The 15,712-nt window shown below is 34.5% G+C and overlaps 1 protein-coding gene across 1 annotated transcript in view; it reads left to right on the forward strand.

The window, feature by feature from the left end:
* The window catches only part of LOC149786031 (E3 ubiquitin-protein ligase rnf213-alpha-like), a 451,244-nt gene that overhangs the window by 63,579 nt on the left and 371,953 nt on the right, over positions 1 to 15,712 (forward strand). The window contains exons 15-16 of the mRNA XM_089978103.1: positions 9,135 to 9,202; positions 14,385 to 14,670. Of these exons, the coding sequence (XP_089834229.1) occupies positions 9,135 to 9,202; positions 14,385 to 14,670 (354 nt within the window). The remainder of the gene's footprint in view (positions 1 to 9,134; positions 9,203 to 14,384; positions 14,671 to 15,712) is intronic.

The following is a 15,712-nucleotide window of genomic DNA, read 5'->3' on the forward strand; positions in this document are numbered from 1 at the left end:
ATGTCTGATGAGGAAATGGATTAGCAGAGTCACGAATTAAAAAAATATAAACAAATGGGCACAGTGTATTGAATCAGGACATGGAGATCTCTGGAACACCAAAAATAATCCTGGTGATGTAATTTCTGTTGATATGTTAACTTGTTACCCCACTAGTTTTCTTGTAGCAGGTGAATATGGTCCTTTGCAGGTGGATCTAATAGGATTTGCTGAGACTAAATCATTTGAGTCTGCAGGTGGATCTAATAGGATTTGCTGAGACTAAATCATTTGAGTCTGCAGGTGGATCTAATGGGATTTGCTGAGACTAAATCATTTGAGTCTGCAGGTGGATCTAATAGGATTTGCTGAGACTAAATCATTTGAGTCTGCAGCAAACATTCATCTGGTTATTGTTGCTTGGTTTGGTCATCATTTTTATAAGCCAGATCCAAAGATAAATCTCGTAGACTGCTGTGCAACAAAAATACTTGGTTCGGCTTCAATAATGCTATTGCGGTATATGCTTGATAAAGGGATATTGACATTGCTGACAGTGAGTGAGGCAATAATTTCATATAGGCCACAAAAAGGGTCTGGCTGCCAAGCTTAAAGTGCAATGATGCAAAAGATATGAGCTGAAAAATTATTGGTAAGTTTACCCATGGTGCCTCATCTGATAACAAGCGCCGCTGTACAAGGTTAATGATGAACCAACCGGAACTTTATTTTATAATCAAAGATACAGCAGTAAAAAGTTTTTTAGCCACCACGGAACTTGCAAACCTACGAAATGGAATCACGATTGGTACCATCATCAGCTACTACAATGGTGATTCACCTGAGTTTACTCGTTGGAGATCTTTACTGCTTGCATATGCATCAATAAACCTGTTATTGATGATTAACTGATTTCCAAATGAAGCAATTAGAGTCACCACAGATTCATTTTATATAAGTAAATCAAAAACAGATCTTTTAAAAAAATCTTCCAATGATGCATATTGACTGTGATTCTGCTCCATGTGGTCATTGGAGAATATAAAATGAGAAAATATGTAATTATTCTGAATTTGCAGATTGTAAACCTCATTGTATTACTGTGATGATAAATTATCAGAACAATGGTGCCATCAGTAAATGATCCTATTACACGTCATCAGATGGTTTATCTTAATGGTCCTGGCTGTTCTGGTAAAACAATGTGTGCATTAGAATTATTTAGGAATTCCACTATAGTAGGGCTAACCCCAAACTCACTGGCTTGAAAGGGAGATGAAAAAGTGGGGTGTTAAGTCTTACACTTACCACAGCTTCTTTTGATGGCACAGTGATGAGTGGATTCCAACTTGAATGAGTGAGAAACATATTCCTAAAGTCATCATTTGGGATGAAATATGTACTGTGTCCAAAGAAATGTTAGAAATATTTCTTTGTTGGTTAGAAACAAAATAAACTGCTATTATCATGTGCATAGATCATGGGCAACCTCCTTCATTTACAGGAGAATCGTCACATAAATGACTAAAAAAATACGTTGAAGTTTACGAGGAAATTTTAAAAGACCACAAGGCCAGTGATGGATCACTGAGAGAGCTAAAAGCCATAATTTCTGGAACTTATGGTGCCCAATGATCTTATAGTTGCATCCAGGAAATAGTTCATGATTCACTTCATCATAGATTATTTGAGCTTAATAAGGAAAGATTTCCCGGGTTGCCAGTTCCACTGTGTTATTGTCCAGTGGTTACTCGTCTTCAAACTATTATCATTGATATTCCAGGAACAGCTCATGTGATGCAGCAAAAGCTTGTTCTTAATGATATAGTAGATGTTCCCATGGAGGTTGTTGAGCAGGATCTGGTACAACCATCATGCTGGACTACAGGACATGCAGTAACAATTAATTCATTGCAGGGGCTAACAATCTCAGATACCAATATTTGGTTTGTCGATGATCATGTCAAATGGTCAAATTTAGTATATTTGGTGGTACATCGCTCCCTCGATAACTAACGCTCCCGGATAACTCGTGATCCCGCTTATAACGCGGTGTCTGTCTTGGCTCCCGATTTTTTCCAGAGAAAATGTATATAAAATATCTTTAAAATATGCTGAACATGAAAAAATTACGATAAGAATTGATAAATTAAACCTTGATATATTGCTCGTTTTATCATCGAAAATGGTGATTAATGCCCGTAAAAATATAATCCATATTTTGAAATTTGCAAGTTCTAAAGAAGAATTAATTTCAGAGATCTCAAAAACGCTTAATTACCCGTATTTGGATGCCAATTTTTGATCTGGGACGCAGAAAAATCACTGAGGCGGGAGTCCTCCGTACGCATGTAATAGGTGCGCGGGAAAATTCAAAGATTTGCTGGTCCTGTTTCAGCCACCTGCTTTGTGGGAAAATGTGTTGATCAGTTAACTGTGTTGATATTTACAATGACAGAATTCTGTGGCTGAAAGACCCTTTGATGTACTGTTGCCATTTTATAAGAGTACATTAAAAAAAAAAAAAAAGAACATGATGCAACAGCTAGGCGGATAGTTCAAAGGCTTTGACTGGTGGCCGAGTGAGAAAATGTACTGATATTTAGTGATTGAATTCAGAGGCAGAAAGACCCAGTTTTAAAATCCTAGCGAGACCTCCATTTAAAGATATCATATATTATGTAAGTTTTTATGATAAATAGTTGTCAGTATACTGTAAATGAACAGTCTGGTGAAATAGCGATCAATGAAAACTTCTGGTAAATGCTAACAGGTGGCAACAGAGAATGAAATAAACACCAATTAAATGTCTTTCTGTGTGAAAGTCACGTTCTAATCCTTTAATTCCATTTCAGTGTAAACATTTTAATCACAACATATTCTGTTCATTGAAAACATGAAAAGAGTCAATCGACCGTCACATCGAAACCCATGAGTACTTCTGTGAGAACCTAATTACATGTACATGCTGGCTTTGTTTTGATCAACAACTTGGGGAAGTGTTTGTTGTATTAAAAAAAAAATCGATTACAAGAGACCTCGGGTGCTGGATTAAGGGTCTTGGAGCTGCCTTTGACGTAAAGCAAAACAGTAACAGAGACAACGACGATGATAGTGACTTCGAATGTTTCAGTGAAACTGATGTCATTAATGCCGAGGATGTTTGGGAGAAATTCGTACAGACTTATGGTCCTGAGATGGGCGTTTCTCTTGATGATATGGAGGAGTGGATTGTGCTGACAATGATTGCCCCACAGCCGAATACATGTCAGATGAAACTATTTTTAAATCTATAACGAACAAATTTGCAGCAGAAGACGAATCTAACTGGAGTAACACAAGTGTTGAAAGTGATGCAGACGCAGATGTTGCACCCCACAATATTTTGATACTGCTGTAAGGTGGCTGGAGACCCAAAATGTTGACTACATAAAGCTCATGCAGTTGAGAAATCTGAGGGAGTTTGCTCGGCGGCAGAGAAACAAGGAGTAACACAGACAAAAAAAATTAACTGATTTTTTCAAAAAGTGAATTGATACTTGTCAAACGTGGCACAAACGGCAAGTATTAACTTGTTCTAATTTACGTTGTTTTAAATTTGTAGACCAATTAAATATGTTAGTACTGATTAACCCTTGTTTTTTTTGTTTTCCATTTTACTTCTATCGCATTCAAATCTATATATCTATCTATCGTTCGATCGACACTGTTTCTCGAAAAGAGTCGATCTTTTGTATATAAAAAATGTCTAATTTGGATCAAACAATAAAACTAGAATGTATCCAATTCAACATAAAAATTAGTGACGTAGTACACAATGTGTAAAGTGGTACATATGTTAAGCAAACGGAAACCACATGGAATAATGTTTTCGATGATCGCCTCAATATACTGTACTTTATCCTGAAATTAATGTTGTCCTATGAGGAAATAATAAAGTACACCATTATGAAGAGATATTTATTCACAGTTAAACTCAGAACGATTATAAAGTGAGTATTCAACAGTATAATCTGCCTACCCCCCCCCCATTTTTCCGTTATGTCGTCACTTTATTGGTTTTGGGCTTATTTTATAGGTCCCTCGATAACTCGCACCTCACTTATAGTGCGGTCGATGTTTCTGGACCCCGATGTGCGCGAGTTATCGAGGGAGTGGTGTATTGAGAGTTACAAAAATATATCAGCTGCAGAGGATGGTTTATAATCAACCTCAGGTAATTGCACAAAGATCCTTCATTAAAATCCCTTCTGTGCCAATACCTGACACAGTAAAGAAAACATTAACTGGTGATCAGTGAGATGATAACAAAAATAAGTTGGAGTTTGATGATGAATTTATCATGATGCTGAGACATGTTGTGGCAGTATTTTCCTAACGTCCACCAACAATTTACTCTGGACAGAATCGATTGTAGTTTGGGCCACACATGCAAAAATGTCACACTGATACATCTTGAATGTAACTGACATCAAGGAGCCAGTGCCCTTTGCAAGCAAATCATGCTGGTGGTAATTGTGTATTTTCAGGAATTACCTGTAATTCACAGATAAATCCACATTGAGGAGGTGCCGCATCTAATCTGTAGATTGCAGGCCTGCCCGTAGATCTTACCACGTTGGAAATTTTATGTTTGGTTATGCTCCAGATAGAATCAGTTGCTCTTGCTTTGCCACCTTCAAGTTAATCAGGTTCATATAAATATCTGACTGTCAAATTGCTGCCCAGCACTGGTCTCGATGGTAAATTGTGCCGCTTAACTTGGAAGTGTTTCTTTGTCAATGCATTGAGTAATTTCATAGCAATGCATGACTTCTCTGTTTAAAGCAGGTATCACGCTTGGTAGTCTTGCAACTCATTCACGAGATCTGTCCTTGCTCGGTTTCCTGGGCATACTGATGTCCAAACAATTGCTCATCAAGTGTTTGATTAAATCTCTCAACAATTGCCTGATCATGATGTATTACATTGTGTCTGCATCTGATTTGAACATTATCTTGTTGCATCAGTGATGATACTGTGGCAAGAAATACTTTGCCAGGATCAACCTGTAGCAATTGTGGCAGTCATAAAGGTCCATGTGAATAAATTCGTTCTAACCTGGCTGTGACTTCAGTTGCTGTTTTAATCAATAGTGGTCTGCTTCCTTGTATCTGCTTGCAACATCGACAATCGTCAGCACATATTTGTATGTACAAGTCTGTCATTTGCATTTATGTGATGTGCCATTGATAGTGTCATGGGGTAAAAACAAAATATCTGCCTGATGAACTTAGTTGGGAGTGCTGACATCAAACCATCCATGTTGAATCATTTTAGGTGGCGGTAGATAAATCTGCCATATTGCCTGTTGGGACAGCCAATCTGTGGCAACAACACATGCTACACCTGCTGCATCGGCAAGTTTGCTTATTGCTATTGTACCTTGCCAGTACCCTCTTGAACTATAGTAGATCGACCCCCTTATTAATTACCAAACAATTAATTTCCTGCACCTATGGCTAACTTACCACTCACAACCAATCTTATCAGCCAGTTGGCAATTGACTCCCTCATAATTTTATTTTTTATAGGCTTCAGTGTGTGAATCAGCTTGACTTTAGTGTTATGTTGTTGTTGCAGATAAATTTTTTATACGCGACATCATGGGTGTGACATGCTTGTTCAATCACATTAACCGAAATTTTTGTTTGACTTTTTTCATCGAGTCTGATATCAAGTTGTGTTCCAGGACCACAGTAATTATATCCTGGAAGATGTTTTTCACCTGGGTACTTACCCCATGGAGTTCCTCTAAAGCTGTACCAATGTCATTTTTTGCCGATTATGTAGATACCGCATATAGCCAATTATTAAAATTGCAGATACCGATTATGAGACAAATTATTTCAAGAAACCGCCTGTTCTACAGTTAGTGAAAGCACTAACATTTGATTGACAAGTGAACCATGCCCTATTTTTGTTATAACTAACAATGCCTAAAATGGGTGCAGATTTATGTTAACAGTTGAAATGTGGTCTCAAGCTACCTTACATGTGATAACTATTTCCCACATTTTATATCCCACCTTATTTCTTATTGTTAACTCGTATATGCAAAAATTAAACTCTTTACTAAATAACATATTTATTCTGAATTAGTTTTTTGGGGGCACATATGCTCTGTGATATGTTTCTTCATTCCTTCTTTTAATTTAACGATGGTAATCAATGCTTATATATACGGTACAGTAATGCCAGGTCAAGTTGACTTGTGTAAGTTTAATTGGTGGGAATGGAGATCATAATTTGCTTGTCGAGAAAAAATCTACAGCATTCAGTGATCATTCCTGGGATTTAGGAAGCAGTTTACTAGCAAGCAAAGCATGTAAAGCGCAGAAAAAATAAATTTCTGAACTCCTGGTTGATGGAGATTTACATTGTAAAGCTAGCCATAAGGGGTGGGGGGCAGTTAATTCCTGAATGCATGAAATAGATGGTTGCATTATACGTCACATATCTTACATTGCAAACTTCAATTGTACAGTTTTAGTATTAAAATGTCATTATCTAAATAAAGTTTCTTACAAAACTAATAATTGGAAAATAATATACATAATATAGATTTGCTTAATACCTGATGTTTCTATTAAAAAAAGAGAGACTGTAGGAAAGTAGATATTTTACATATGATAATGCATTTATTTCAGGTGAAAGCAGTTAGACCTATGCACTAATGGTGGTGCGCAATGCAATGACCATAGAAGTAGTGCAAAACAGTCATGTAATGATTTATTTTGTAATATTATGGCTGTATTGCTTGTTGTCAATAAAATAATAACTATCCCATCTTTTTCAAATTTCATTGCCTATTACATTAATAGTCTTGGAAAAATATTCACTACTTATTCTGGTGACATTTGTTTAAAACTGGCAACAAAATATTGAGATTGGTGTGTTTTTTAGGTGACAACTTTTTAAAAGCCAGGACTGTCCCATGTACTGTTGTAGACTAGTTAAAGTGAGTGTTGAATATAAATAATTTTTCAGTATGCAGATTCAGGTTTGTAGTAAAAAATAAATGACATTTTTCATATGGTGTACTGAATTATGGTATATTATAAATTAGCATGATGTAGGAGCCTCAACAAAATAGTGGTATTAATGTTAGTAGTAGTAATATATAGATTATGCATATTATTGTCAGATTATGCTTTTTTGCCAATTATATTAGCAAAAATTATGCTTATACATTTCTTGGGGTTGGCATGTATGGAAAATTAAGGGCATTATAGAGTTTCACATACTAAGGACTTAACGTAATTGCATGAAATAAAAACTTTGAGAATTTTAGGTTCTCTGAAATATATTTAAATTTGAATTTAGAAAAGGCTTGTATATAACATGATTTAAATTTAAGATACTTCTGGGTAAAAAATTAGTATCTTTTTTATATATTGTATGTTAAATCTTTTTGTAGCTACCTTATATGAGTATATGTGTATACAGTAGTCCCCCTCACATATGGCCACCCCTTATGCATGGGGAGAGTGGCCTTATAAGATGGGTGGCCTTTCCAGAGGGGGACTATATTTGTGAGATGTGTATGTATATGTGTATACAGTAGGAAAGCTACATATAACTTAAATAGTTCTTATCTTCATTTAAAAGTAGCATTAATTATTAAAATGCTCTTCTTGTCACAAAACAGAGTTATTTCAAGGTGACATAACTTAATAGTTATTATTCTTAGGTATGGAATGAGTGTGGCATGCACATTACAAAATCATTCAAAAACGTTATTTGAGGCTTGGTACATACGCTCTTTCATATTTAAAATATTCTCTTTCTGTTTACTCTATTCTCCCTCTGCTACAGAATGTTCTCCTTATTTTTTACGCCCTTGTTTATTTGAGTCTTCCCAACTTAAACTTTTCGGCATGTGAACTCTCCCCATTGTCGTCAGGTTGAATAACTTTTATTTTTCTTCTAAAGTATTATTTCTTCATTTACATGATGGCATGTTAAAGTTTTTTTAATGATTTATTCCTTTGTGGCTAATCGTACAAGACTGCAATTTAATGTTGCTGACAAAACATTTGTAAATGAAATGCCTTATTATACAGGAAGTGATACATGAACTGTCATGTGATGTTTCGGTCTTTGTCTTGTACCCTGTTTTGTTTCATGTTAATTTGTTTCTGTGTGTGTGTGTGTGTGTGTGTGTGTTAATCCATACAATCTATTTTTAGCCTATCTGACCATGTTATCATCTTGACAATTACATCGGTCGTAATCAATTTAATAAAAAATCCACTATGTGAACCCCAAAGCTCTAACAAAACACTGCTGACCCCATTTCTATCTGATCATGCTATGATCTTGACAATTAAAAACGTCTTTTCGTAATCATCATTTTAAAAAAATATCCGCTGTGTGAAACCCAAAGCTCTATCAAAACACTGCTGACCCCATTTCCTGCAAAGTACATGTGCCACTAAGGTTATTATTATATCATAAACTCCAACAATAGCAGGAAATGGGGTCAGCAGTGTTTTGATGATGAAAACCTAACATCTGGAAACAGACATCGGGAAAGATAATTGGATTATTTACCTCACTGTAATTAAATATTGGTTCTGGACAAATTAATAATAAAATGTGGCCACTTGCGAGGGGTAAATTTTACATTTGTGCACTAATATGGTGACCGCTGGTTGCATTAGCAGGGTGGCCTTTCTTGAGGGGTACTTTTGAACACAAACTTGTTGGTGCCAAGGCGATTCTGGCCATAAAAAGAGGGTAACCACTGGTCAGGGGGCCATTCATGAGGGGGACCACTGTGTAAAATTATGTTTATAGTGAATATTCTTCTTGAGTATATCTGGACAGTTTGTGGATTCCTTAATCCTTGAGCTCTTTTTCTAAATAGTGGCAAAGTGAAAACCATATAAAGGTGTGGTAATTTTACATTTTAAAATTCAGGGTAAGTTTGTAGTTTCAGCAGACTATAGTCCCTGCATAAAGAAAACTAAGTCAGTTTCACATTTTTGCTCATGCAGCTTCAGCGTAGACAATTCTTGGTAAGTACTTGACTCTTCTATTTTATGGGAAGCAGTTATTTGCAGCACGTTTCTAGCTTTTGAAACTCTTAGTAGAATGTTTTATACTTGCAGAATAAAGTTGGTGGTGCCATTCATTCCTTCAAAGATTTGTGCAGAACAGCTAAAACACCTGATGAAAGGTATTTCTCTTAAAATGCATTTCATTGTGTGTGTGTATGTGTCTTTTCACAACCCACCGTATTTATCAACAGGCATTGAGCGTTGCAGACCCTGAAATGGGTTATTGTGTGAAATACACATTTTGCATTTTGTTTACATTTCATTTGTGTTTCATTTGCATTTGTAATGCATATAGAATTAATTTTGTATGGATTATGTTTGCATTCCATTCATATTTGCATTTCAGCTAACTTGTCATTTTTATTTATGGTCTTGGAAATTGTTCTAATATTTAGGAAAACGTTTTACTTTGATTCATCATTTCTTTCATTTTTTCTCTGAGGACTTCATGACTTGAATTAAAATTTGAAATAAAAACTTACCTAGATCAAGTTTGATTCTTAACATATTCCAGCAGAATTTTAGAGTTAAGTCCCCAGTTTGACTAAGAACCTTTCCCTTCAGTTTCCACAGAGTAGCTTTTGAAGGACTTTGTGGATTGAACCTTGATTGGATGTGAGGCTTTAATAAGATCTATATTAAGTGTTACTTTTTTCTTGTGAAATTTTATGGCCCCTAATTCACTTAGAACTCTGCCCTTTAATTGATGCATATAGGTTGGGGTATCAATGTTGTCTGAATACATTTATATTTTTTTGTTATTTAATTTATATCAGTTTGTGTGTCTATTTGAAATTTTTACCAATTTCTTTCTGATGGATGATTTGACATGAAATATTAAATCTGGAAATATTTATGAAGGATTTATTAGTTGTGTTATTTGTACTAAAAGTAAATATAAACTCTGTGAGAAATCGGGCCTGGATTTCAGAAAAAGAACTTTAGTTGGGATGTAAACTTAAGTCTAGAACCAAAACATAGCATGGGGAGAATTTGTTTTGTTTAAGGATGATTTTTGATCACAAAAGTAATATATTTGTAAATAATCTGAAAGTTGTTCATAATAACTTGCATTTTCTTTTCAGTTACACATAACAAAATCACATGGTAAATTGAAGATACAAAAACAGATGGAGGATAAAATAGATGAGTGGGTAGAAAAGGGAAAGTAAAGGCATAATAATACAAAAACCCCACAGATTTTAAAAAAATATAATTTACCTATATTCATGATTCATCACATAGTTATATTACAATATAAAACATTTCTATAATGATTTTAATTCGAGTGCAGAGTTTTTTTCTTGATGATGGGAAAAGGGGCCATGACCAGCATATATTTTAGAGCTAAAAATTTATGGGAATGCTCCCTCCTCTATTTGCAAATATGGGGAGATTTCTAAAGACAGTAGGATTAAGAAAGAAAGAATTTTGGGCTTGCAAATATGAAACATGAGATTTGATGATTTATTTTGGTAGGATTTTCTAGAAATATTGTAAATACAACAATTGGGCATTCTAGAGTAGACCCTGCTTGGAAAATCACTGTGGGCATCCTTGAATAAAACCTGCTTGACCAATAATTTTGGGCACACTAGAATAGACCCTGCTTGGCCCATCATTTTGGTAGGGAGGCCCATTGCCATCAGTCAAAACAGCATACAAAGCATATTTCAATTTTAGAAAATTCTTTTGTTTGATGAAGTCATTTCAAATAGATAAAGTACTACAAACTATGCAACATTCTAAAACACATGTGAAAAAATCGCATCATTATCTCTTGTACATTAATGATATATTTCATCACAAAACATATCAGGAATATGCAACATTTAGCTTTTTTGCCATGTTTCTTGCTTTGTTAGAACTTTGCACTTTATCCAAAGTCTATAAATTTCTCTTAGTTTGATTTTAATATGTAATACTATATATCTGAGAAAAACGCACAACTCTGGTAACTTTACTTTTATTTACAGTGTTAAAAATCTGAAAAATGACAAAATCTTTTAAAACATACAGCATTTCTCATGTTCGTCAACCAAAATATTTTGCTAATTGTCACACCTTTGTAGATTATCTTTAAACAGTTTCATCTATTCATACAGTACTAAAGGAAATACTACTTTTATGATAGAAAGCATTGCAAACAAATAGACAAGATGGTCTTAAAAATGCCACATTATGCATTTTTCTTTCTATTAAAAATATTAAGTCCAAGTGTCCATCATCAGAAAATAGAAAGACTGTTAATCAAAGTAAACACTGTTTCAAAGTGATCTACAGGTGGCCTAAATAATTAAACACCAAAAACATGTTTCAAAAATATCTACATTTCCTATTTAACCCTTTACCTCATAGAGCAAAGTTACCCAGTGCAGTACACTATAAATAGAACACCTGTTACTGATTCGACTCCATACACATATGCCAGCCTTTTAACTGCTAAGCAATGTAGTGTATATTATGTTTAACAGCAATTTTAACCATTTTACATTTTTAGTACACATCTATTATGTGTGGAAAAATTTAAGAATAAAGTCCAGTTGTTATAGCTGTTTAATTATTTTTCATGGAAGAATTTTTTATGTGCTTTAAAATCTTGAGAGAACTTGTTCACCGTCAAGTCAGTGAAGCTGCGTGACCAACTGTAGCTGCCATTTCTCATAACTAAGTCATCTGAATTTGATTAATTGCTGCCTACATCAGTATCAGAGCCTTTACCTAAGTTATTGAAGCTTTCACAGGTGTGATTATAATCGTGAAAACTTCGTAAGTACTGAATGAAATCCACGACCTCCATTTTGGAAAGTGGAGATTACGACCTAGTTACTTTAAATAACAGATTTCGACCAGAGCACAAACAGTGACCACATGATCTGAAGTAATTGTCATTCGCAAAAATGAATGTAGTATCAAATAAGGGTTTTTCCCCAAAGGTGGCGCTACGAAAACCCCTTAAAATGGCTGATATTTACAGCAGGCGTCAAAAGGCACTTCCATGCAAATGGAATAGAGGCATCCAAAGGCGCTTGCATGAGGTAAAGGGATAATTAACTGAAAAATTATTTCAGTTTTCTCAGACTTTTAAGGGGAGATAATCAGATATATATGGACCCAACTTTACTTGCAATTTAATATTTTTTCTTTGAATAATAAAAAAACCGTTATACTTATTTTTCTTAGTGCAAGCATAAAAAGATGCATGTGCCAGTTCACTCAATTCAATTTAGAAAATGTATACTAAATAATGTACAATGCAGCATTTTGTGAAATAATTTACACTCTTGTATCTTCCAAAAGGTTACAACATCTGATGCTGCCACTTATAATCTTATACATATGCATATATGTGTATAAAAGCAAACATTATTAATTTGTGGTCCTCTACAAAAAAAGACAATTTGCTAGAATAATAATGACCCAAAAGTAAATCTTTTTTGACAGTGAGGCTATAGGCTTCAAAGTTTTTGGCAATATGGATGAGGCAAAGAAATTGTCCTGTTGTGAGATTCTTAAAATAATCCAAAGTTCCAGATGACACAGGTGGATCAAGTTTGAGCAAACTTTCCAAAGACTGAAATGGCCAGTTTGGAATCGGATGACTCGAGTCTTGAAACCTAATATCACCTTCTGGAAACACTAGTTGTGCATACACATCTGAAAGATGATTATCTCAAAAATTAATTCACCTGTATGGAATTGTAAATATAAATTTTTATCAAACATGTTTAAAGTGTCCTTTGAGTTTTGTCGATAAATTGATTTATGAATGTCGAAAATTTGTCAATATTCATATGTTTCTTAAATTTCTTAAGGGCCTTAAAATTATTTTAGCTATTTAAGGAAAAATTAGCAACTGGGCTGGGGACAGATGCCAAGTCCTTATAATTATTATAATTGTAAATGCTCTAAATACAAGGACATTTTCAATTTCTTTATATCATTCTCACTGAAAATTCATTAATAAAGCAGAAATGCTTACTAACATGTACTGTTGTCATGAATTTAGATAAAAGCCGTGGGGGGCTGCAAAATGCCATCAAACCTTCAAATACTGAATAACTGATTATATAAATTAAATTGACAGTAAATATCATAATAAAAGAGCACAAAAGAGAAGACCCTTATTTCAGATTGATTATTCATGCTTATGTCAATTTACTGTGAAACGTATGTTGGATTTTCCAATAAAGTTGCATACCCAATTAAAGTTTAGAAACAACAGCGTTATTATCAACATACTTATTAAGAGTTGTATGAATTGTTTCCATTGATTGCATGCTGAATTACATAGTGGCCATTTTACTCTGGGCGCCCGATTATCTGGGAATCTTTAATTTGAAGTGTGGCATATTAATGCTTGCAAAAGACATGAGTTTTGGCTCATTCGATGCAGAAAGAAAAGTTTTGTCTATCTGACAGCACACTCCTTAAAATATCAAGAAATACTGGAGGAAAAAGAAAAAAACGTACCTATTTCTTTGTTCTTGCTTGTTCTTCATATTGCAAATACTGTGAGAAAGGTCATAGTGTCAGCTATACATTATATCCAATTTGATTGGTTGAAACTAACACACCTCCACGCACAGAGCAAATCAAATTGTCTGTTGTTTAAGAAATGTGAAGCATCAGTACCGTGCATTAGCGGGTCACAGACCCAGCCGCAATGGACATTCGTAGTGACTGAAAACAAAACAGCTGAGTGCCTATTTCAAACTCATTCTAATTACTTTATTTTTAATGAAAAAATGATAAAAGTTTCAAGATGTAAGGAATGGAAATAAAGCATGAAAGTGGTGTAATTTTTAATATTCTGGTCCATGGGAAACCCATCAAAATTAAAAGTTAATTGTTGGATTTTCACTGATTTGCCATTGATTACCTATTTCGATATCTATGGGCCTCTCTAATTTTGGGGGAAAATTTCTGTTGGGATTATAATTTTCTTGAGTCATTTGTTGGAATGTGGATGTCTTAATGATTTCAGGGTATTTTTTTGGGGGGATTGGGGTTTATTTTCAGCCTCTGAGGAATAATAAAATAATGTCTAAACAGATGTAGAAGTTCAAATAGTCAATCAGAAATTATTTATTGGATGAATATTTTTTAAGCATTGGCTTAACCAGTTAAATATATGTAATGCTCCCAAAAAAATCATTTTTCAGTTTGAATCAGTTGACTTTTCATTTTTGACAATTGCTAAGAGGTAATTTCATATGTACCTTACTTGTATATTGGATTCGAGGAAGCTTGTTATTTTCTAATGAACTTGATCTTGTTTTGTCTTTTTACAATACAAAGCTCTAGGTTGTCTGTGATTCAAACCACAATGTTCTACAAAATGGCTGGTGATCTGCTGAAAGAGACACTGAAGTGTAGCGTTCAGGATCTTGTTGTTGGAGCTGTTCAGACCTTTCTACATGCTGTTGCAATCTATGATATGATTAGAAGAAGTGAGAACTCTGAGAAACTAATTACTCGATTGCAAACAGACCATTTTTCTGATATTTGTAAATTGTATGAAAGTGTTAAAAGCTTTCAAGGAAAATTTGGTCCAGCAATACGGACTTTTGATGTCAGCCTAAAGGTAAGTACAGATTGCACGTCTTTATCCTCATTGTAGTCTTGATTTTATTACATATTCTGCTTGTCCATTTATTCATACCATGTAACCAGCATAGTTCATGAACCTCAGGATATATTTTGATGCCATTTAAAATATTTAAAAAAACAAAAATCTGCATAGTACACAGATATGTTTAATGTCAGAAGAATATTTACACCCAGTGGTAGTCCAGAAATTGTAGATAGCAACAGTTTGAAATTAAATGACTCTCAGTGAAGGTCTTTAACCCCTAGTCCTTAAGCCCACAGAACTGATAATCCAATGAACCATGACTCATACTTATGATAAGTGTGTACACTTGTGTGCCTATTATGTGTATAGTCTTGTCTCCATTTTGGATAGAGTTATGGACATTATGGAGAAAATTATTTTCTTCATAAGTGGGATGATGCTTTGCAGTCTGCGTTACACAACAACTACTTAAGTCTATTCGTAAGGAATATGGTAAGAACACTGTCTCATATACCAAGATGTGCTTTAGTTTTTGTGTGTCTTGTTTACAGGAGTTATGGCCCCTGATTGTTCCCCTTGCAGCTGTATATTGATGATACTTGAATGAGTTTCGTTTCCATCATTATACATTATCATTCGAATGTGTCATGGCTGCTGAATGCTTGCTCTTTTTGCCTGGAATTTTTCAGTACTAGTTCCTCTGTTTAAGATTATGCCAAGCAAACGGTAGTGATTGGAGTTCTTTGTGGTGTACCCATAGTTGATAGCTGTTGATACTCTGGTTCATTCATGCATCTTCCACATAATCAGCAAATTATGCAGGCTGCTGTTTTTATTTAGCATCGGTGTACTTGAAATACTTTGGGGAAAAAATAGATCTCACAGAATTTATTAAAACCAAACTGAATATTTTGTCAAATCTCAGTCTGATGTTCTGAAACCACTGCAGGTGTGAAATTTGCAAAAATGATGCTTATCCGCCATCATTTGTGTATGTCATTGCTATAAATAGAGACATTTTAGATAACTTCTCACTATTTGACCAATATTT

Source organism: Sinohyriopsis cumingii, chromosome 12 (genome assembly GCF_028554795.1).
Source record: "Sinohyriopsis cumingii isolate HCF-2022 chromosome 12, ASM2855479v2, whole genome shotgun sequence".
Taxonomy (NCBI): Eukaryota; Metazoa; Mollusca; class Bivalvia; order Unionida; family Unionidae; genus Sinohyriopsis; species Sinohyriopsis cumingii.